This window comes from Diadema antillarum, unplaced genomic scaffold (genome assembly GCF_040938485.1).
Source record: "Diadema antillarum isolate AM-2024a unplaced genomic scaffold, OU_Dant_1.0 seq00000910_RagTag, whole genome shotgun sequence".
NCBI lineage: Eukaryota > Metazoa > Echinodermata > Echinoidea > Diadematoida > Diadematidae > Diadema > Diadema antillarum.
This window is the reverse complement of record NW_027271766.1, coordinates 70,745-95,385: the sequence shown is the minus strand read 5'-3', so window position 1 is coordinate 95,385 and position 24,641 is coordinate 70,745. Positions and strand designations below refer to the sequence as shown.

The window sequence follows — 24,641 nt, the reverse complement described above, 5'->3', positions numbered from 1 at the left end:
CGAAAGATGACTTGTCGGAAGAATTTACCAACTAAGACTGGAGAAAGATTTTTACCATGATACTATTTGTCACTCACTTATGTTATTTTACTGATTTATCTCTACTTTACATGTGTGCATATATTCATATATATAATATATACACACACACATAAGTATATCAGGACTTAATGTTAGCGGTGGCCTGGGGGTTTAGAATTATGTCGGGCCACCAAATTTCCAAGGCGGCTACCTTTTGGTGGCCTTAGGGGGCAATTAAAATTCTAAATGAATCTTTCAAATTTCCTTTTATTTCAGACCACCAAAATTTCAAATTAATAGATTCTAGTGATCCTAATGGGGCACCACAAAAAAAAAGTTAGTGTTGATCATTGATACATAGTATGCATATATATACACACATCTCCTTATCCAACTATGCTGGTGGCAGTTGATTAGTTGTGGTGAAAAAGACCAAATATAGCCCTACATTTAGAAGCATTTTTGTTGGTCAACAATCAGACTTGTAATGGACAGAATAAGGATTGTCAATGTAAAGTACATGGGGGTTTTAGTGTGCTCTCAGTTCAACTCTACCCCACAAACGTGGGTCATCAAAATCAAGAGTCCTGAACAAACAACTGTGAATTCACTCTTGATAACATATTGGTTTTTACAGGAAGAAGCAGCACACTGGGAACCCATTCAACCCTTCTCATCAATGTCATTTGTTACAGACAATACATATCAAAGAAACCAAAACAGCCAGAGCAATGTTCTTCATCAATATCAAATGGTAGTCAAGATATATTTTGAAAATAGTCTTATTGGCAATCCTACAGGAAAAAAAAAATACTGTTAAAGCGGAAATTTTTGTGCATTTCGCGCAACCAGAAGCTAGTGCAATTTCTTTTTTCTGAATGCCATATGTTCCAGTTATTAACGTCCTGATTCCACAGAATTAAAAACACTCGAAATTTCTTACTTTGCCAAGAATGAGAAATTACTCAGGCAAATATATCCACTTCAAGACTCAGATTTAATGCCTGATTTTGGAAGAATAAGGGAAGGCCTGTTGACAACAATAACAAGTATTTCACATCACATTCTATTTCCTCCTGGCTGACAGTGACTCATATTGGGCTTCCTACTTCCCATGCTCTACATCACAGAGTTCAGTACAATGTAATTCCCAAGCAGCAGTAAATTGGCACTGGAGAAATGAGATTTACTTCACGCACACCATCACAGAATCAAAATAATTCTTGTTATTATTATGCCTCCAACATGGAAGATCACAGAAACCCAGAACACCGTCTACGATGCATTATGATAACCAAACAACAGACTGCAAAGCCAAGCATAGAATCAAGATTTCACAGTTGAGTCACAATCAATATATCTATAGCCTGTCGACAGCCAACAGTGTAAAGAGGTTCAGTTGAATTTGGCAATTCAAAAGTCAGCACTTCATCCTTTTTTGTAAGTTTTTGTGAGTTTCTGTAAAATTCACAACTTGCTTTTTCCAAATTCATATCCTACTTGACTTGCAGTAGAAACTCCCTCACACAGAAATGAACTGCATTCAAACAATAAAATTGGCTGGTCTATTTCAGACATGAATTAGGTATGTACACATTTTACATCACAACGGAAAAAAAATGTGATAGAATCTCTGATATATTGATGACTTTTCAGTGGTCCAGGATTCTCAAGTTTCCGGAAACTATTTTGTTCTCTAGCAGTGCCCCAGGTGGTATGTCGATTCGTTCTCCATGGTTGGCGATGATGATGACTGTGCCCTGGTAAGAAGAATAGCAAAGACTTTTTAAAATTTTCTTGATAAAGTAATGTAACCACAGTGAAAGAGACAGATGCATCATGACATGGCAGGATGAAACAGAAACAGGTCTTTATTAGACTTGTCAACTAGTGAAAGGGGGGGGGGGGGTAGTCTAAAATATCTTATCTCAACCAAAAAGAAAATTTTGCAGAAAGAGGCAGTCAGTCTACACTCAAATTAGTGCTTTGGTCGCAATTCAGAGAGGTGAGCAGAAGATTTGCTGTCTGCACGGTGTTTGGCAAAATCAGGGGATCTATTGATCAGGGAGGTGGCATATGCCCATTACCATTTCAACCTTGCTCAACGGTTCGATTAGGTTGGCGCCTGGGCGGTTGCCACACGGACAGCAAGCGTGTTTTGGGCATCAGGTAAAAACTCTATTAAAGTCGTTGCCCAGCTACCAAGCTGGCTGTATTTAAGTGTTTTTTCGGGGGGTGGGGGGGGGGGTTGGGTTTTTTTTGGAGGGGGGGGGGGGGATGTGTTGTGACCATAGCCTAGCCATACATTGCGCTGATAAGCCAGGCATTCTTCCCTTCACACTGTTCACATGCCTAAAAGCTATTTGCTTCATTTTGCTCTCTCAAAAAAACCTGCATGCTGAGGACACACAGGGCTATCTTCTGAAAGTTCACACACAAAAGTCTTATGAGGAAAGTGTGAAGGCAGCAAAGGCACAGAGAGACAAACTTTGCAAATTAGAATAACTAATGGAAAAAATATAAGAAAAAACAACAACAATAGCAAGATATTGGTACAATCTCCTCAAGCCACATTATCTTGTATAACTTACACAAAGCTCACTTCAAAGACTGTCTAGGGCTGTCAAGGATTTTCGAAACCTGATTGTGCTGTTTAAGAGTGTCATGTGATTTATAAATATTATCCTTAAAATTTATAATAAAATTGCTTCAGGGTTTATTTGTTTGTTTGTTTTGCTTCATTTTCATCAGTTAATTGGGACATGTGGAGAAAACTGCTCAGCATTCTTAAAAGAACAGAGGATATCAGGATTCCTTGAATGACTACTTCAGATAATGCGTGCCTCAGCCTGAGATCAAAACAAAATTTAAACAAACACCTCATACAAAACAAACGCCTTAAACACACAAACATGGGAAGTTTCAAGCCAATGGACTAACCTTGAGTACGACACCTTTGCCAAAGGTTACATCACCTGATACTGTCAGGTGATCCAGTTCCAGAAGATTTGGGATGCTCGCAAATCTCTTCAAGAAGTCTCGGACCTGCAGGAAACAAGATTACATAAGAAATGAATGTCAGCACTGAGAGGATATGAAGGTATTTGACACCCAACAACCTTTTACAACAGCCCATGTCTGACCCCCCCAGGTAGTGTTAAATGAACAAGGACAGTTGTTTTTCTGTTTTTGTTTTTGATTTTTTTTTTTTTTTGGGGGGGGGGGGGATTTTTTGTTTTGTTTCCAACAGACGGTCATAAGGACTTGATCAACATAAGAAAGTATGTCAGAATTTGTGGTATCGGTATGTCTCACATTTAATACAGACAGACAGGTTTAGGTACTGCACTGAGTCCATTCCGCTTTGTGAGTCAGTGCTACAGAGCAAGCTGTATCACTGACCCAGACTCCATGAGTGAGCAAAATCCAGACAGCTAGAATTCAGCAGTGAACAACATGTCATAGTATATGTTGAAGCTGAATGTTTGAGAACATACATAGGCTATGGTTTCACTGGCAAATCTTGCAATCAGTTTACAAGAATAAGATTACACAGTTTTCCAAGAATTTCAACAAACAATCAAATGAATGAGAAGAAATGCTTCGATTGAAAAGATTCTTTGAATACTCTGGAAAACAAATTCCTAATCACAATTCACCTTTTCTCTCTGGGTGGTGCACACATCTGACTTTAACACAGGCAAAGTCAGATGCCTCAGTATACACATTCAACCTCTGTCCTACTTCACACAGATTTTCAAATGCCTTAGATTTGGTATAGATCACACCACATTCTCTCATAAATCAACCATATCAAATGTACCACCATGCCTCGTATCATGGATTTTGAACTTCCTTGAATATCACCAATAGAGTATACAATACAGGGGTCGCACTTAACTTTTTTTTTTAACTAGCCAGGCTGACTACTTAGAATCAATTTTGACACTGAAGCAATATTTTGGCTAGCCAGACGGACTAGCTACTTCAGAATTTTATGATTTTTAGCTAGTCCGACATGATTTTGGGTGGCCAATGGCCAGCGGACCATCGCCAATTTCGAACCCTGTAATATCGTATAAGTGTCTGATTGGGCAACAGCATGCTCTGGTGTTTCACAGGGAGCAAAACGTAACCCTACTTTCATGATGCATACAAATATTTTGTTGTAGCATAATACAGTATAGGCCTATACACGGAGATTTACCCTGTAGAAAATTTGGTGTTATCCCCAACATCAAAGACACCAGTAAGTAGGTGTATTTCATAAACTTATATCAATGATAGTTGCTTAAACTGGACAGACTGCTCATATATTGTGGCATAACAATAATGATTTCTCTAAGGGAGTATCTGCATACAGTAATATATTCCTCACCCAGTCACTTCCAAAACAACATATATAACTAAACATAGTACCTGTACATGTCTTTAACTGTTGCTTTCAGTTACTTGGCAAATGATAGCTTTAACTTAAAAATGAAATACTTTCCATTTTTTTCTTGTGTCATCAATTACATCCTTATTCTATTATTCTTATGTTATGTCTACACTTATTTCTTGTGTATGGACTTCCTGAAAATTTCATCAAATAGCCATTAACTCCTCCTGGCATTACCTGATCCACTATCATAATAATAATAAAACAAAAAAAATCATGCATGCATACCATGGCTTACTACTAAGCTGTTATTTTTGCAAAGGTTGCTGCTGGAACACAAATTGAATGACACATGAAAATGTGCTAGGACAATCATGCATTTACAATAGCCTCGGTATCAATTCTCAAAAAAAAAAAAAAAAATTCCCTCTACAATGTCCTTGACCTCCTTATTCGCGAAAATATCTGTACCCGGAAACAACAGCTTATACAGTATCCTATCTATTTATCACACTGACTTTCCTAGAACACAAGAGTAACTGAGTGGCCTTGCCCAAACCCTTAATGTTTATATTTCTCTCTTCAGCATGGCATTTTTTAAATTTTACTCAAGGACCGACATGATGCCAACTTCTTCCAATAAAACAATACTCCTATTACTATCATAATTACAAATAGTACCATGCATACTAATTGTGAGTTTATCATGATAACCATTTATCACATTGAGTTTCATAAGAACACAAGAATAACTCTGTGGCCTGGCCCAAACCTTGTCAAATTGGGTGCCAAGCTTGATGATGGGTGTGGTGGGGAACTGGCGGAGAGGACTCATCATCAGCGTGCCGGACTTGAGGGTGTAAAGGTTTGACATGATGAGCAGCAGGTCCTGGGTCTTCTTCACCGGCAGGAAGCGACTCCGTGGGACGTTGATACCTGGGAAGCGTGACAGGCAGATTACCACGACACATTGACATTCACTCACTGCTATAGTGAAGAGGGAGTGTTTCAGGCATTTCTATCATGCTTTACCCGATGTTTACAAAAGTGATGTTTACAAACTCAACAGGAAAAAGCAAAATTGTAAACAATAGTAAAGTCTGGCATCTGATTTGTTAGCTGAACTATAGAAAGGGAGTCTAACTTCATGACTATTATATACTCTACAGGAGAACCTCACTGTTAAAAGATCATCAGATCTAGGAGAATTACCTCATTGTATTCACTATGTCACTCCTAAATATTACAGGAAAAACACTTGAAGCATATAAGCCTTGCTGTATGTTCTACACATAACTTTGCAAATTCGTCATGAAAATATACTTGACATTATACATCAATTTACTCTTTAAAGCACGTGACTCATATACACAAAACAGAACCATTTGTCCAGATCCCATTTGGGAAGTATGGGAAATAGTAACACATATGAGGAAAGGCCCAGTTTTGTCCAAATGAATATGAGCAGTAACCTTGAACTAAACACATGGTATGGAATATTGTGGCTCTTGCCCCACTGCTCTGCTTTACAATGAATCCTTAAATATTTTGCAGCAGGTTATCAATGCTGCTCTTGGTTTAAAACACCACAACATTACCCAAATCACCCTCATAAAAAGAAGAATCTCATTATGACGAGTTGCTTGGGACTATTGGGTATCTCATTATATCAGATTTACACCAAAAAAAAAAAGAATATATAAGGAATAGGACCCGCAAAATTGCCTCATTATATCAGGTATCATGCTATATACATATAGGCAACCTCATTATATCTAGGTTTCACAGTACTTCAAGGTTTAACTAGGTTTCACAGTAATTTTAGATAGAGATAGTTGGTTATTAGTAGTCAAGAAAGAGGCATACATGCATACCATAAAGCATGGTGTGACTTATTCACTGCTATAAAATGGGTTCAAGAACGTAGCCAATAGGAAGCGCTGAAATGAGTCACATGGGCTTTGATTACTTTAGTACCATTGCACTGCAGTACCAGTGCGCACTCAATCAGTTGTTACAAGTGCGTCACGCGTGCCTCCACTAACGCACTCTATCCTGTGCATCATTTGTATAATAGCCCCTCATGAGCATATGCCTTTGAATTGTGTGTTGTGGGTTGCTGCACACTGGTCTTGCACAATACTGTAACTGACTAGAAATTGTCACTCTGTCACACTATAATTACAATTGTTCTTGCCTCCCACCCTCAAACCTTTTGCTGCTTTTAGATTTCAGCATCTTAAAGTAAAAACTTTGCTTCTGCTGAGCTTGTGAGTAGGAAGAGTATCTATGTAAACCAGACATACAAATGAGCCTGTGATACTTCTATAATAAGGCACATTAACCCTTTGATACTAAGCAGTCATCTCCTAAAGCCAGGTTAAACACCTCTGGTTTTTCTCGCACTTCATTTAGAGGCTACACCTATTCAACTCGGGAAAATTGCATCTAAGTCTCCATAGATTTCCTCCAAACGACTCATTCAATGTGAGAACACATTTAATTTTCTCTTTTGTTTTTCTGGACCCTCGTCTTTCTCCCTTCCAGAAATAGAATAATGGACTGACCGTTTAAAAAAAAAATGGTAATGATGAATGCAAACTTAACCAGTATCTCTAGTAGGGAGATCAGTAATGCTGTAATGTGACAGCATTGCATGGGGTGTCTCCTTCTGCATGAACATCGATATAACTGACCGTCACAGAACTTACCCAAGGGGTTGTCAAAGTTCTTCATGGCGGCACCGACGGCTCTTTCCAGCTGAATCACGTTCAAACCATCATCAAGCGTCTGTTTCAAACAACGATAACCATTGATAAATGCGACTTTATCATTTGCTTACATTTCAAGTCATCTTGTAATAAAATAGAACCAGCACAAGGGGGGGGGGGGGGGAGGGAGGGAGGAGGAGATGGGGAAAAGCACTCAGCTTCAGGGCAAATTATTGTGTATGTTGCAGAGTTCAAAGATTTACATCATATTCTTTGTAACAATTACAGGGGATGGCTAGTAACTGATCAGTGGGAATCAGTGGGAATGCTGGGGGATGATTGTTCCGATCCTTGTGGGATTCATTTCAGAGTACATTATATATATATATATCTATTGTGTGAAAATTATTTGCTTCAGAATGGTCTCATATTCAAGTAATGTGCAGTTCAATGTTTCCAGTGTCGGGGCGATTGTTAACGGGCCATTAACTGACCAGGCACGCTAACCTGGAAACATTAAACTGCACATTACTTGAATATGAGACCACTCTGAAGCAAATAATTTTCACACAACAATAGATATATAATGTACTCTGAAATGAATCCCACAAGGATTGGAACAATCATCCCCCAGCATTCCCACTGATCAGTTCCTCGCCATCCCCTTTAAGAAATGATTAAGCCACCATTAGACATCACAAAGAATCTAAACCAGCTAAACCACTCAACTTGATGGGAATTTCATTCAATTCATCAAAATAACGAAATAAAACATCCTCTCTAATTTCTTTTCTAAGTTTATGGGTCAAATTTCAAGCAGCATGAACATTACCATTCCTTCCAAATCCAAATACACGAGCATGCATTCTCTGACAAAACTTGCATTTACTCTCCAATCTACTGTAAAACAAGGAATTTTCGCGTGCATTTTAATTTCGCGAATTTCGCGAGCGCCAAAATTCGCGAAATTAAAATGCACGCGAAAGTTTTTGTCTACACTATATGCATTGAACACCAGTGGCAATTCGCGAAAATTTCATGCCACGAAAAGGGCTGTCGGCTCCAATTCGCGAAAATTTCATGCCGCGAATATATCATGTTTTACAGTATTCACTTAGTAATCGATCAAGAGCAGCAAGAACTACTATAGTATAAGGGGATGCAGTGAATGTAATGTGCAGTCGAATATTATGCAAATGCCCATTCTCTCATTTGTATCAGGGATAGCAGTACACCCACCTTATTGTTGACAATCACTTCCATGGATAGTGAATTGTTCTCAACCACACGTTTGATTGCATCAAGTTTGATCCAGAGGTTATTTGTGTTGAAGATTCTGATGGATAATGAAGTTGTATAAACGTTAATGAAAATTTTCATGGCAGAAACAATTTGGTATTCATTAAACTTCATTTCTTTTTAATCCATATCCAGCAGTACAATATGACAGACCTTTTATCTGATAAAACTGTAAGTTTGTGCAAAAATGGTGAACCCTGCGCAACTTCAACAAAATACTAGCAGACATTACATGATTTCTGAGGACAGAGCATAATAATAAACTACCTATGATTGCTACGTATATGCAAATATTGACATTCATTGTGCTTTTCAATGCAATGATTCTGTGTATACTAAGCAATCCTGGGCAAGGAATTATCTGTTTAGTTTCAATCACTATGCATATTACTACTGACAAGTATTTGCCTGCCACATACAGTACCCATTGACGAAAAAGTGTGAAAAATAAACAACAAACAAACAAACAAACCCAAAACCAAACAAACATTAAGAGGGTAAATACAAAACATAAGATTAAAAAACACTTTACATAAAGCATCAAATTCCTATGTTGGATTATTTTGTTTTTTCTATTTGTTTGTTGATTTATCCATTTATTTATCTTTTTATTCATTTATTCTTTTTTTTTTGGGGGGGGGGGGGGTTGTGAGTGTCAGTGTGTGTATAATGAATCCAACTGCCATTCCATCAGATTTACAATTTTCTTGTGGCAAGTGCATATTCTCAACAATTGGTCGTTTGTTATTTCTTCCAAGATGATGATTCACTGCTTGGTAAGGACATCATTGCAGCAATGGGCAAATTTTGTTGTTGGCTCTACAAACAATACTTCAAAAAGCAACTTGTTTCCACATATTGAAAACTACTCTGGACACTTTTTGTTCAGTCTCTGACAGTGAATGAACCCTAAACAAACAAAATGTAATTTTGCAAATTCTCTACTAAAGTGAGTTCTCGTAATAACTTACTTGAATTTCGTCACAGACTTGAATTCATCCACCTAGAAATGGACAGATTTGGGAAACAAAGGATCTTTAGTGAATGAAAAATTTAACAACTGTACGATGGTGCCAACATCAGTCACAAACAGCATCTCTCCATGCTTCCTGCAATAGGAGATACACATGTATCATGTTACATTTATTTTTGACATATCTCTCATTTTAAACTTTTATGTTCTGAAATACTGCACTTACTATGTGGAGATATACTATAACTATGATTGTGTGATCCCATAACACTTCTATTCAACAATATTTCAAACTTGGTCTCCTTTCTTCACAATTTCTTTCACTTACTAAATAAAAAAAAAAAATTGTAAACACTCTTGGTATCATCTCCAATTTGTTTAACTTAGTTTGGTCTTCATATGCAAGGCATGGTGTAATTTTACATAAAGACACCATAACAAGATTTCAACCATTCTATACAAAGCATGCTCAATTAACTTTGTGTTTTTGTCTTGAAAGACGAAATGAATACATCTACACAAGACACCTCACAATAAATACCTGCCAACATACTGGAAATAGTCAGCAAACTATGTGTGACATGGGCAGTTCCCATGGTAATTGCAATGACTATAATGTTACAGCCACTACACATCTAGAACAAAGTGAGGCTCAGAAATAGGATGGTACAATGATTCAATTTTAATGGTAGACTGATATACTTACATGCCACTTTGGGACCTGAGCTATTTCCAACAGCCTCAATTTGTTGTGGTACTGAATCAGTGTCCCACCCTGAAACAGAAAAGTGTGTTGAAAGAAAAAAAAAAATAAGAGAGAGAGCATGGCATTAAATCTCAAGAACCAAACTGAGTTGACAGTTCCATTTCTGAACTTTTGTTGTCATGGAAAAAAAAAGTCAACTTAAAGAGCAATTTGACTGTGGAACACAATTTACTGTGATCCCCCACTTCTTACCTCTTACAGCACCATATCCAGGCCAAGTATCAAGAAAATCCATCAAGCCCCCCCCCCCCCCCCCCCCCACACACACACACCCGTTTTTTTAAGATATTGCAGTAAAAGGAAGAGACATACGAATGGACTGATAGATGGATGGCCAATGCCAAAACATAATGCCTCCAGTACTCCTTGGGACACAAGCAGAAGAGAGTAGGTGGATATATGCCAATACTCTTTGGAAAGAAAGAGACATTCTAAAGACTATGGAAAGAATTATTGCATTCATTGGAATGCCTATTGCAAACCAAAGCAAAGCAAATATGCATTTGGCTGAACACAACTGCTAGAAGTAATCATAAAAGTATGACATCATGAATGCAAAATCCATCTACTTACACACAGGTGTAATTTCCCAAACACAGTTTAGATAATGACTTCAACTTTTCGGTGACATTCTCATGCTTTCCATTCTAGGTGACTCGATTCCAAAGTGCCACTCTCTCTGTCACGTTTGCCCCCAAACTGATAGAACTTTCATAATTGTAGGAATTAATCATTTGGGGATGCCATGTACAATGTATATCATCTATAACAAAAGCACTTGAGATAAAATCAGATCAAATGCACACATCAGAGTAGCATCAAACTCACTGACACCTTTACATGACTCGCACACACAAATGCAAACAAACATCTCCTTTCAAAAGAGCAACCTGCTGGGCGACAGAAGGGGTTCATGCCCACAAACATATGACTCTTGGTGGCGTACCTTGACATCTGCTCTTGTCTTGTCTGTGACCTCCATCACCATCTCCCTGTTCTTCTCATTCATCAGCAAGGTCAGGATTCCTGGTAGCAATGAAGGCTAAGGATACATTTCAAGTTTCACTGTCACCTGATTCTCTTAAAGGGTGTGTACAGTTCTGGTCGAGGTGAAGATTTAGCTTTTAACGTTTTGTGAGATATTCAGAAACCACTCTATAAGATGTCAAAGAGCATGCAGTTCTAAGGGGTGTCAAAAGTTTATTCGATGAAAATCGATTTTGAAATGGCTGAGATATCCCAAAACAAGGTGAAACAAAGAGATCCTAATAAAGTTGTGGCATGTCGCCTTTTATTATTAGCACTTTTTTGGATATCTCAGCCATTTGAAAACCAATTTTCATTAAATAAACGTTGAATCCTTCTTAAAATTACATGCTCTTTTATATTTCATAAGAGGCTTTTCATTACCTCACTTAGGAATATTCAAAACATGAATCCCTACCTCAACCAGTACTGTACAGTCCCTTTAAATCCATTCCTAAATCAAAATGAGTCCATCTTTAGATAGACCACGGCTTTTTGAGTCGACGAGAATGAATCACCTGCCATGAGGCGATACTGTATACGCTGTTACTTTTCGCGTAGAGATATTTTCGCGAATGAGGAGTTCACAGACATTTTTGTGAGATGCTGTTTTCGCGAATTGTCACAGAGGCCTTCATAAGCGCGCTACTACCTTAGCCTATGGTGACATTTTTGCGTGTTGTCAAATTTGCAGTCCAACTGTGATTCGCGAAATTCGCAAAAATTAAACCCTATTCATCTATATTATCTATATAGGACGTTTTAGCAGCGCATTAAAAACGCATATTGTAGTCCGCTCGATTTTTACCGTTCAATATCAGAGCATATTGAACGAAACGCATAGGCCAACGTATTAATTCCCCATAGTCTACTGTTGTTAATTGCCGTTCAAGATCACACCATACTCAATTCTGTCTCGTCTGTTGCGCGAGCGCTTGCTGAATGCGCAAACGCTTGCTACTAGTGCACGTCATTATGTTACAATTCACAAGCGCGCAAACATCTACCTAGTGGCTTGTTTCATACGCAGCTTTAGGGGCTTCCCCTTTTCAGCGCTGGGATGTGACTGCGGAGTCAACTTCAAAGACGAGTAGAAGCCCAGTAATTTTGTGCAGTTTATGCTTGCTCTGCTTGATTGTATAGATGATAATAATCATATTGGATGGCCTTGATTCATGGAATACCAGGGAATATTGCACTTGTTAGGGTCAATATTGCACTCATCTTCGATTCGTGCAATATTGGCCCTAACTCGTGCAATATTCCCTGGTATCCCATTCATAGCCATCCAATAGAATATAAATGATGCATGGCCTAAAAAAAATTCAAATTTATTTCAAATGCTAAAAAATTGAAGTCATGTTGTATTTGTGCATTCATACACTGTATTTTCAAAGGATACGGAGATCAACGGTGGCTCCCTGGTTGTCAATGTTCGCCAGAAAGAGGTACTCCTTGCCTTGCCGAATGAACTGGTCTAAGAGCCCTGAGTTGTAGAACGACTCGTAGATATCACCGTGACCTGGTGGGTACCAGCTGTTCAGCACAAACATCAGAAAAAAGAAATGCAATGTGTTGTTTACTTTGAAGGAGTTTTGTTCAGTTAATCTAGGGAAAGGACTTATGAATAGCATTTACAATATCATGTCAGGGAGAATATTTCAAAATTGTACTAAAAAAAAGTCTTGAATGTTTTACTTTTACAAGTAAATTCATACATTTTTACAGATACCAAACATGTTGAATTTCAAGCTCATGCTCTATACGCTTGGTACAGAGTGCATAAAAATCAATCTCACAAATTTTGTTGATATAAACTGTACACAAAGTGAAGTCAGTACTATCGTGCACAAGTGCATTTGCTTGAATAGTAGAACAAAAAGTGTAGAAGAGAAATGGGAAAGAGCAAAGTATAGTCTCTCAACGCATGGCTTTTTCACAATTTGCTGTAAGGTCTTTTGGCAAGTTTGATTAACCATCCAATGACACTATCAAGTGTATGCAGATGTATTCATGCCAAAAAAAATTACTGAATTCCATTTGCAACCAACATCACGCCATGTAAGGTGGTTGGTAGGACTTCATGTTTCATCTGCCCACAGAAGATGTATTAAATTCTCTATGTAAGGTGCATTCTTTCATTAATTTTTTCTACCATTTTGGTGTTATTACATATTTTCCATCATACTAAAGACCAAAAAGCTGTTTCTAGTCACAATTTTGACCACTCATAACTATTCAAAGTAACTTTCACATAAAGTGATGACTATTTCCATAATTCCACTAACAAATATGACTACAGTACAAATGATGTGATTTGTCCAGACATTTGTCTGATCAATGAGAATATTTTCCAGCCGTACAACTTACTTTTCTAGGTTATTTCCACTCATGCTCGAGTCTTTTGCAATGGGCAAAAGAGATTCCTTGTTTATCCTTGGATATCTATATTGGAGAAGACACAGAATGTTGATCATTCATGTGATAGTTAATAATATAAAATTGAGATATAAAAAAGTACGAATCACTTTGGTGACCTGCCACATTTACAGGCTTGGAGCAATTTACTTTTGCCTAAAACAGTCAATGTGGTATAGGTATATAATAACTCTAGATTGGGGATGAATTCCCACAGTGAATTTGTTGTGCATACTAACTCACAAACTTTCGTATGGGCGAAATATATTGCTTTGTACAGTAATATCCATACGCTCTGTTTGTGCCGTGTGTCAAATGGTACACACCCAACCATAAAATTAGTCATGCTATTTCCTCGAATTTATGAGTATTTATCCGTTTTAAATGTGGAACTGATGTGCAAAAAACAAAAATATCATGTGCTCTAATTTGTGATTAATATTTTATGGCTTTCATGTTCGGGAAGGTCAGATGTTTTGCCACAAACACATCCAAAGACTTATTCTCTTTGTTTTGCCCTTCCTGATGTGATTTAATATCAATCAATTTATACTTGATTTTGATTAAAATGGCATTATTTGGTGTTTTAGAAATTAGTCTCGAATTCTTCACGGTCATAATAGGGTGCAGCCATGGGTGCAATGAAATAGCAATTTTACTGTTCTTACACTCTGCAGCCCCCCCCCCCCAAAAAAAAACCAAGGCAATCGCCAAATTGTGTCTCGCCCATTCGCGTACAAGGAATTAATATTTTTTATAACTCCAAGAAGTTAGTTGACCTGCTTATGACCTTTCACCTTGTGGTGACCTTCAACACCCTAAGGGACATTTACCATACAAGTTTGGTCACAAACGGACAAAGGGATCAAAAGTAATGAGCCATAATCGAAACGCGCCATAAAAACTTAACATTAGGCCCTACAAATTTGTTGACCCCTTTCTGTGACCTTTGACCTTGTGATGACCTTTAACTCCCCAAGGGATATCTACCGTCCAAGTTTGGTCACAAACGGACATAGGGATCAAAAGTTATGAGCCACAATCAAAACGCGCCCTAAAAACATAACATTGGGCCCTTAAAGTTTGTTGACCCCTGTCTGTGACCTTTGACCTTGTGACGACCTTCACCTCCCCAAGGGACAACTTCCATCCAAGTTTGGTCACAAACGGACAAAGGGATCAAAAGTTATGAGCCATAAACGAAATGCGCCCTAAAAACTTAACATTGGGCCCTAAAAGTTCGTTGACCCCTGTCTGTAACCTTTGACCTTGTGGTTACCTTCAATTTCCCAAGAGACATCTACCATCACCCAAGTTTGATTGCCATTGTAGCAACATGTTCTGAGTTACGTGTGATAAGAGAGTCTTGCAAGTAAACTTTAACGTATGACCTCAAATGGCCTTTGACCTTATCATGTGACCTCTTACGGCACTATAACATGAAGGTACCCCCAGTGCATCCATCACCCAAGTTTGATTGCCATTGTAGCAACATGTGTTGAGTTACATGTGATAAGAGAGTCTTGCAAGTAAACTTTAACGTATGACCTCAAATGATCTTTGACCTTATCCTGTGACCTCCAACGGCACCATAACATGAAGGTACCCCCAGTGCATCTATGACCCAAGTTAGGTTGTAATCCAAGCGACTTATGTGAAGTTATTTGTCAAAAGAGAGTCTTGCAGGTAAACTTTAACATAGAAAAGAGAGTCTTGCACATACTCTTTAATATATGACCTTTGACATCATCACATGACCTCTGACAACACCATAACATGAAGATACCCCTAGTGCTTCTATCACCCAAGTGTGGCTGCCATTGCTGTAACAGTTACCAAGTTATGCATCATAAGAGAGTCTTGCAGGTAAACTTTAACATTTGTGACGGACGACGGACGGACGACGGACGGACGCCATTTGGATCCCTTAGTCTCGCCGTCACCTCCGGTGGGCGAGACAAAAAAAGGGAGGGGGGAATCAAACACATAGATTCTCCTGTAATTTCTTTCTCTGTTTCAGTTGATGCCATATCAAAATCATAAATGTGATAGAGCAAGGATAGCCTACAGCTAGTAATGAAACCCTAAATGACAGGTGGCGTTTGTTTATCACCTTTCTGATATATTAACATCAGTATATTTGAAGACAGTTGCTCTCACAGCTGTTTCTTTATTCAATAAAACTTGCAAACACGTACTTGTCTGGCTCATGACTTGTAAAAATCTAAGCCCATATTGGCCACATTTGATCCTCTAGTTTATGAATTTGAAGCCTGGATCAAAGCTTTGTTTATTGCCCTAGGAAGTGACATTTTTTCATGACATTTGCATTTCCCTTCATTTGCTGTATAACGGCAAAAGTTAATGATTAATTGAGTTAACTAATTCTAAGGTTATCAAATTAGATCATGCCCCTAGGATATAAACAAAATCAATATTGGAAGCAAGCTTCATCGACCCTGCACTGTCAGTATGTGAAAAAGTGCCTTTCCTTGGGAAAAGAGAATTATGATGCTCCACTGACAATGACTTAGTTTGTCCTAGGACAATAACAACAAAAGAGAATGCAAGTACCGTAGTCACAACCTAAACAGTATTGTGCAATTGTAATGCAATAAACATTATACATATGCTGACTTCTATAGGAGATCATATCAAACACTAGGAATGATCAAGGGGTCTTAAAAGTTTCTAAACTTTGCTGAGCTGTCTAAAAATGTTCACACGGATGAAAATTTAAAGCACTCTGAACATCCAATGAAACATTTAAATATGTAAATGATACCAAATAAAATATGGTATGCCCTGTAAATCACAAATTTTCACATTTTCAAAGCGCTTCAACAAAAAATTTCCACCAAATTACTTTGTCAGAGCATCAATCAAGAATAATACCAGACACTTACTCAGCTAAGATTGTCAAAACTAGAATTGCTGTTGTATCATGACTTAACTAAACTCACTTCCCCATAAATGAAGGATAGTCAGTAGCAGTGATAAGGGATTCAAGTCTTCTGTGTTACTGTATCATCTGTTCTATCTACAGCAGTGTACCTGCAGCCCTGTTACCTTGCCCCCGAGGAAGAAAGGTCATCATCTACCCAAAACATTTGCCAGCATTCAACCTTCTTTCCCTCACCTGCTCTGCATAAACGTGTGGATGTCCACTTTCATGGTGCCGTACTTTCTCAGCACTTTCTTAGTGTCTTCGTCCGTGTTGAAGGAGTTCATTAATACCAGTGGTACATTGCAGCCATATGTTTTGTTCAAACTCTGTAGGGAGGAGATGATCATGAATTGCTGGTATCTAATAGGGTAAAAGTGGATATCTTAGCGCGAGTCATTTTTTGCACTCGGCAGTGTAGCGGATGAGTTTCGCATGTGTTTAATTCCATGGAATAAAGACATGAACTACTGGAACAATAGCAAGCAAAAATATTTGTGTGCTTTTATTTTCATGCTGGTTTCTGGATGCGTAAAATGCGCTGCAAAAAAATTCCATTTTTATAGTACACACCCACACACAAATCATTCCTTTTCAAAACTGGTACCATGGCAAATTGTGCTTGGAAACAAAGAAGTTTCAGAATCAACGTGTATTTCATATATTGCTAAAGCACAACATTTTCAAGACACTTGAAGATGATTCAAATTTCTAGGTAAAAGACTCATGAAAGATATTCTTAAATAATTACTTCGATAAAATAACTTGTTTTAAAGTGACAATCTGCTTTGAGAAATAAAAGAATATATCATTTAACCCTATTCTAACTGGGCTATTTGAGACCAAGTTTTTACTGGGGGGGGGGGGGGGGGGTGTCAATTTGACCCCCCTTCAGATCTCGGCCGCCGATCGCGCGATTGCCGCAAAATTTTACCGGAAGATAGAGCCGGATGTCAACTACAAGATTACATAGTCATACAAACGAAATATATTGCCTTTCTATTTTTAGTAAATTAATTATGTAAATTTACGCATTAAATCATATTTTCATCTATAATTCCATTAAAATGACTGAAGGATCCCTAAATTTTTGTGTCAGAGTTCCTCAAGACACATTGAACAATTTTCTTGTAAAAAAATAGCGAAATCGAAATCAATTTCTTTTGATTTTTATTGTTTTGTTAATTTCTTATGTATTTTATTGTTTTTTCGACCTTTGGTTTTCTATTGTTTTTTAGCCAAAATTTGTTGCAGGCACTTTTTCAAGCTTATCTACATTAGAATTGATTAATTTCAATAGTTTAAAGTTGAAATAATCTAATTTATATCAATTTAACAAAAAAACACAATTTGCATTGGATTTGCACACGATATCATGAATTTGAGCCGTTTTGGGTTGACATGCATATGCAAAACATTACGTAACTTCAGAACAGTGTACCCGGACGTCGCAAATTTGGTCTCAAAATATGCGGGAGACTCCAAGGAAAAAAGTCATGAAACGATGCGGCAAAATCTTTGCGCGTTGCGGAATCGTGGTGCGAAATGTCGAGGGGGGTCAATTTGACCACCCCCCCAGTTGGAATAGGGTTAAACAAGGTCTGCAACTACTTACAACTGTAAAGTAAAATACTTTCTTTAAGGAAAATACCTTATAAACTGAGAAAGTAAAGTTCTAATAACATTGATTTGCCTGTCAGTAAAAGACAAGTCCAAATACATTAAATGCCAAAAACCAAAACAGTTTATGATTTTGTTTTCAAATGAGAACATAACCATGAGGTCTTAAAATGCATTTTATACCATGTTTGAAATCAAGCAAAAGAATTCTCAGAAAGCCACAAGCTTCACCTCAATTTGTCTGACGGTCAGGTCAAGGAAGGTTAGTTCGTTGCGGACGCTGATGACACTTTTGGGCCCGGTACAGCCCATGCTGGTCCCAAGGCCACCATTCAGCTTGATGACCACCAACTTGTCCAGGTACTCCTTGGCCATAGCTGGGTCATAGTTGGGCAGCTGATTGTATGCAATTACCTGCAATGGTCACCAGCACATTGGAATACGTTTACAGCTCACATTTAAAAAGAAAGAAAGAAAGAAATTAAATGAAGTTCTATATTACCCTCACCCCGCTTGTAAATACTCCTTATGATTCTATCATATCAAATTGAAGAGCTGCAATCACTCGCAACAAAAATGGAACTGGAAAAGCACTCGGAGAGCACAGACCTCTGCCAGGCCAGCAACTCATTTCCACCCTTACACGCATGCAATTTCCCAAAATAGAAGCATTTTGTTAAGCACGCTATAGTGCGCGTATGTAAACCTCCGGTATGTACAGCTTGAACCCCAAGTTCATTGACCTTATATGCCAAAAGATGAAAAATCCTTCAAATATCCATAAAAATTCCCGGATCACTACCAAAATTGAATGAGCTGTTCCTTGTGTCAATATCAATTCATCATGCAAGTTTCATTTTAATCCGTACTCAACTTTTTGAGTTATTTGGCAAACAGACAAACCAACACCGATGATCACTTAACCTCCTCCTTCCTTGGCGGAGGTAACTATGTGAAGTCCATACATGTAAAGCAAATAATCTAGAGTACACAACACTAGATTGTATGCATAGTTAGCCAAACTTTGAATTCACTGTGGCTAAGAACATAGAAAGAGAGAGAGAGGAGGGGGGGGGGAGTATAAAATCTCCTCAGGATGGGTAGCTCAGACTACCTAAAACATTGTGGGAAAACCTATCATCCTTTCAACTTGTTTTTGTATTTTGTTATAGAACACTGTTCAAGAATGAAAGATGTGACTCCTTTTAAATCTTCTTCTTTTGGCATGGTTAAATGTGTCTGGTAGATATTGTTTGCTGACTATTGTAAGTCGCCTGGGGTGAACAATGTTTTCTGGTGTGTGCGTGAACCATACACTGGGTTAGCACCTTGCTCTTTGGGATGAATGAACAAAGTACATAGGACCTCTTATGTGAGTGGGTTGTGACTCCCTCACATATGGGACCTCCATTCAGTGTCCTTTTAGATGAACAGAGTGTTTTCTGCTCTTTACCACACGGACAGTATGATTACACACAACATTGCTCAGTTCGACTCAATGGGAATTGAACCCAGGCCATTTGATTGCAAGGCAGACATGCTAACAACTGAGCCGCATCACTACCCTCCCTTTGTAGATGGACAACCATCGCATGGTGCAACCATGGAAATCAACACAAAACAAACACCAAGCAACATTCAGAACATGATGTGATGCAAAGCTTCAGTAATCATCTCACTTGACTACACACATTAGGAAACACTGTGAAAATTTGTCAGCAAGACCGATTTACCGCATCTCCTGGTGGCGGTTGGATGTCATCCCATTCTACTGCTGGACCGGAGCTGGCTTCCTCCAGGAATTGAGCAAACAGACGCTGGAAGGCATCAAATTCCTTCTGAATTGACTGCGAGGGGAAAAAAAGAAGAATAGATAAAGATGACAAACAGATTGCCCTACATCGACATACTTATTTACGTCGATGTAGGGCAATTTGTTACGTCAGTTGCAATAAAAACAACTCGACGGAAGAATTTCACGAATTTGAAAGATGACAGATTTACAATGAAGAATGAAGAAGGGGGGGCGGATTCCGCCCCCCCTTCAGATCTCGCCTATGGAACGCGCGATCGCGCCGAAAATCGGCACACGCGACGCCCGCGACGTATTCTATCAAAATGTATGGTTGCTTTCTCCGAAAAATTTTTCTTATATTTTATATTAATTAATTATTGTAATTTATGCATAAAATCAGTTTTGGGCTCTAAATCACTTATTAATGCTCCCATTAAGCTAATTTCTTTTTAAAAATGTTTCTTGTATCATTCTTCTGAGACATAGGATAAAAAAAATCTGTATCGAAATTAATTTCTTATGTATTTCTTTGTTTTTTGAATTTCTTATGTATTTCTTTGTTTTTTGACCTTTTGTTTTTGTTTGTTTTTTGGCCAAAATTTGTCACAGACATTTTTCGAAGCATTATTATGCTAAAATAAATTAATTTCGGCCATTCTAAGTGAAGATATGAATTTTTATGTGAATTAATTGAAAAAACACAATTTGCATTGGATTTGTACACAAAATCACGTTTTGGAGCAATTTTGGGGTTGACAAATTTTTTTCGAACAGGCGTCGCGTCAAAATGGTACGCGTGGGCGCAACAATTTTGGTCTCAAAAGTTGCGCGATACTTGAAAAAAAAAGTCATGAAACATCGCGGCGGGAGCTTATCACGTTGCGAAGATATTGCGCGAAACGTCGAGGGGGGGGGGCGGATTCCGCCCCCCCCCCCCAGCCTGATTAGGGTTAAAGAACTTCCCCTGTTATGCTAAAAAGGGCAATAATAGTGTACAAAGTCTATAGCATTAAGGGCCTTTTGGCATTACACTGGAAGTGGTTTAGGCCCATTTGGCATAAGACCGACGATATGTGCCCCACAATAAGTGCAATGGAAAAAGTATGAAGAAAAATTGGAAGGTATCTTACATCTTTCTCATCGGGAGCTGCTGTGTCCAATAGCTTGGACAGCTCCATTGCTAGGTGATGCTCTGCATCTTTCCGGGCCTGGGAGTGGAACTCCGTCTGGCTCTGACTTCGCTTCAGCCCCTGTAAATATACACACCAACACATACATCACGGAGATAGAAAGATACACAGATGGAGAGACAGATAGATGGAGAGATGGATAGATAGTATGGATAGATAGATAGATAGATAGGTAGGTAGAGAGAAATGAAGTGTGAGGGGGGAATGAGGGGGGGGGGGGAGAAGAGTCACAGACAGAAATAGAAAAAAAAAATATGTTAGGATGTGGAAATTCGTAACCATGTCCCAGAAACATCCATAAAACTTTCTAGGCATTTAGCTACTTTGGTTTAACTATTGTAGAAATTAACTGCTGTCCTGTTTCATACCACAATTAGATTGCAAAACTTATACGGTACCTACAGTACATAATTTGCAGTTCCCATGAAGCAGCCAGTGACGTTACACTGTATGGTATTTCAAAACCTGTTGCTTACACTGTGTTCCTCGTGGGCAATGTTTTGACTATGTGCTAACATAAGCAATACATCAAAAAAGTATAACATTTACAAAACATAGCAAAACATGGCAAAACATACAAGTGTAGCATAACATGGGAAAACTGAGAGAAATATAACATGTCATACTACAATACAGCAGAACATACAGCACGAACAAATACAGCATGACACCTAGTACTATAATAGCAGATAAACAGGATTTACAGACATTGTATAAATGCATTGCCTACAAAAGTGCATTGCAGAGAGGTTAATGTGCTAACATTTCAATTTATAATGTTCTATAAAAAACAGATGTATTTACCGGTAATAACATACCCATCTGTGAATCAATGGTGGAAACACAGGCTGTTCAATTTGTGCTATGAAAGTCATTATACTTGTAATGTTTGCCTTCATTCAGTATTCAATCAAATCCCATATTTGCAGTACTATTCTAGACCCTCCATAACATGTAGTAAATCCATCACTCTATTGACAGAGACATTAATTTCATATTACATGCATCAATTTTCCATTAAGTTTGCTCCGTGCACATCAACAAAATGCAAGTTAAAAAAAAACAGCTGACTCTTACAGTGCATCTCTATGGTACAATATATGTTAAACTTCTACAATGCTTACAATTGACACAGCACTTGCACACATGTACCCACTAATTAAAAATCAACAAGAATAATGAATAACAAACCATCTACATGCACAATATAAATGGATAATTCTGATTATCCATTTTTTAGCAAAATTTGCACACACCCATTAATCATCTTCTCTGTGGTGTTGCAGACATGTTAACTATCCAGCAAATATTGATACTCAATCACATCTCATAGAAGCATAGAATCAATTGGTCTTACCTCATTTTTCACAGCGTTTACACTTATCCTGAGCTTACCACATGATCAACACTAAGATAGATACTGGCAATATTGTCTGCATTATTTCTGATTGCAAACTGGTACTTTCTTATGATTAAACAAGTACCCACATTCACTAAAGATTAATGTAGTGGCATGGAACTAACAGTCAAGCAATGGATTGTAGGGTTTGATAGTTGCATGATCCATGTACCATTAGCAACTTAATGCCTACCATAGGCCTACGTCAAAGAGGATGTAACAACCTGTTAGCCTGCTAGAGGCAGAAATTCACCACGTTGAAAGGAAACATTTCCTAAACAATTGATGTGCAAATGAGCTATGAACTAGCTTATTGCTTATTGGCTAAAAGTTGAATTCATTTATTATGACACAAGGTCTCTACAGGGAGTTCATTTAAGCAGCACGGAGGATATAGGCATATAATAATTGCAGGTCAGAAGAAAAACTGTAGATTCCAGAGACTCCAACTCTCCCGCTTTCGACGGGAGATCTCCCGCCGAAAGCCCATTTTTGCAAAATCTCCTGTTCTCCCGCTTGAGATTTAATTTCTCCCGCTTGAAATGATTTCTTACTTAGTGTCATCATACGTTGAAAAATAAGCCTTAGATAGTATGAGATAACATCTAGAACCCTAGAGCTGGACCCTGACCACAAGGAACTTAACGCTTCGCGCACATCAAGTTGGAGTCTCCCATTTGCTAGGGGTTTCAGGCGGGAGAATCTCCAGATCAGAAGGTGCTTGGGGTGGAGTCTCTGAGATTCTCTGTTAAAGATATCTTGGCAGACAGCACTACAAAGTGAGGTCACACCTCTTTCATCACATCAAAAAGCCTCATCACCATGAAAATGGTGAAAAATTGGGGAATAAACAACTAAAAAGAAGAAGGCGAAGAAGAAAGAGATGGCCTCAGGGACATGAACTGAAGCACCTTGTACAAGCACCCACAGTATTCCGAAACAGTCGAGTTCCCCTTGAGCAGTCTAACCAGTCATGAAGCCTTGTGCCTGACATGTACAGATTCGACACTTGTGAAATCATGTATTGTAATGCACAATTCTGAATGCAGTTAAAGTGACATAGCATTCAGATATTTAACCCGTAAACTGCTGAGGGTATTTTTAGCATTTCTAGTTTTTGGGCCACACAAAAGACTCCTTGCAGATGGCTAGCTGCAAACAAAACACCATACATTGTACAACAGCTGTGTCGTAAACTCCATAGGCTGCTAATCAATCATACAACTCTCGTTACACATTCTCAGTGTAGATGCTATAATTATGCTCCCTTTTATACATGCCCATACCATTGAGGAAATGATGAAAAAAGGTCTAGCTAATTAAAGCTCCATCTCCTAATTCATGTTTTAGTTAAGTCAAACTGTTCACACTACCAATGAAAACCCAGAAGAGAGCATAACTTGATCATGTGGACAAATACCTCCCCATGATTTTGAGAAAAGTACTGCATAACCAAGGAGCTATTACATAGCTCCTTGGTATAACCATCAATTTTTGCCAGCATTAAAATTTTGCAAATTTTGCGAGCCAATACTTTGCAAAAGTAAAATGCAGTTTATGTCTAATCTGTTGCAGAGGCAAGGTTCACACTGGATAGAAATACATGTTCACAATGCAGTACATCATTTCCAGCGCATGTTTAAGGTACACTCGGGAGGAATGAACAGTGTTCCCTTCCAAGTAAATGGAATTGATCCAATTCGTACATACTAGTATGCACACATGTGTGCACAATACAGTTCAGGTCTGGCTGAGCACTTAGGAAGTCAACTACTACAATTTGTACTATGTATACTCATAGTCCGCATTGTTTTTTGTTTGTTTTTTAACTGCTCTTATTTTAGAGTACACTATAGTGCACATTCAATTTCATATGTTTCAAATCCACTAAAAGTGTGTGTTGAACCAATGCCTGTATTACAAGTAGGCCTACATGTACAATGAAGTATACATGTATTTTTTTTTACGGTCTGCAATTCCCGAAAGTTTCATGCCATAAAAAAGGCTGTCTGCTCCAATTCGCAAAAGATTCCACAAATATTTCCAGTTTTACAGTATGTTATTTGAGCTCTTCATACATGACCAAAAGTTTAATATG

General features: G+C 38.1%; 1 protein-coding gene across 3 annotated transcripts in view; it reads right to left on the bottom strand.

Annotated features, from left to right (window-relative positions):
• Positions 1–1,589: 1,589 nt before the first annotated feature.
• Positions 1,590–24,641, bottom strand: part of LOC139741209 (UTP--glucose-1-phosphate uridylyltransferase-like) — a 38,126-nt gene continuing 15,074 nt past the window's right edge. For all 3 annotated transcript variants that reach the window (XM_071651801.1, XM_071651799.1, XM_071651800.1), the window contains exons 2-15: positions 21,085–21,204; positions 19,893–20,006; positions 18,391–18,573; positions 16,735–16,868; positions 13,548–13,622; positions 12,580–12,713; positions 11,098–11,177; positions 10,092–10,160; positions 9,384–9,415; positions 8,353–8,449; positions 7,114–7,192; positions 5,175–5,338; positions 2,962–3,066; positions 1,590–1,781 (exon numbers count right to left, since the gene is read on the bottom strand). In XM_071651801.1, coding sequence (XP_071507902.1) covers positions 1,674–1,781; positions 2,962–3,066; positions 5,175–5,338; positions 7,114–7,192; positions 8,353–8,449; positions 9,384–9,415; positions 10,092–10,160; positions 11,098–11,177; positions 12,580–12,713; positions 13,548–13,622; positions 16,735–16,868; positions 18,391–18,573; positions 19,893–20,006; positions 21,085–21,204 — 1,494 coding nt within the window. In that variant the 3' untranslated portion in view covers positions 1,590–1,673. The remainder of the gene's footprint in view (positions 1,782–2,961; positions 3,067–5,174; positions 5,339–7,113; positions 7,193–8,352; positions 8,450–9,383; positions 9,416–10,091; positions 10,161–11,097; positions 11,178–12,579; positions 12,714–13,547; positions 13,623–16,734; positions 16,869–18,390; positions 18,574–19,892; positions 20,007–21,084; positions 21,205–24,641) is intronic.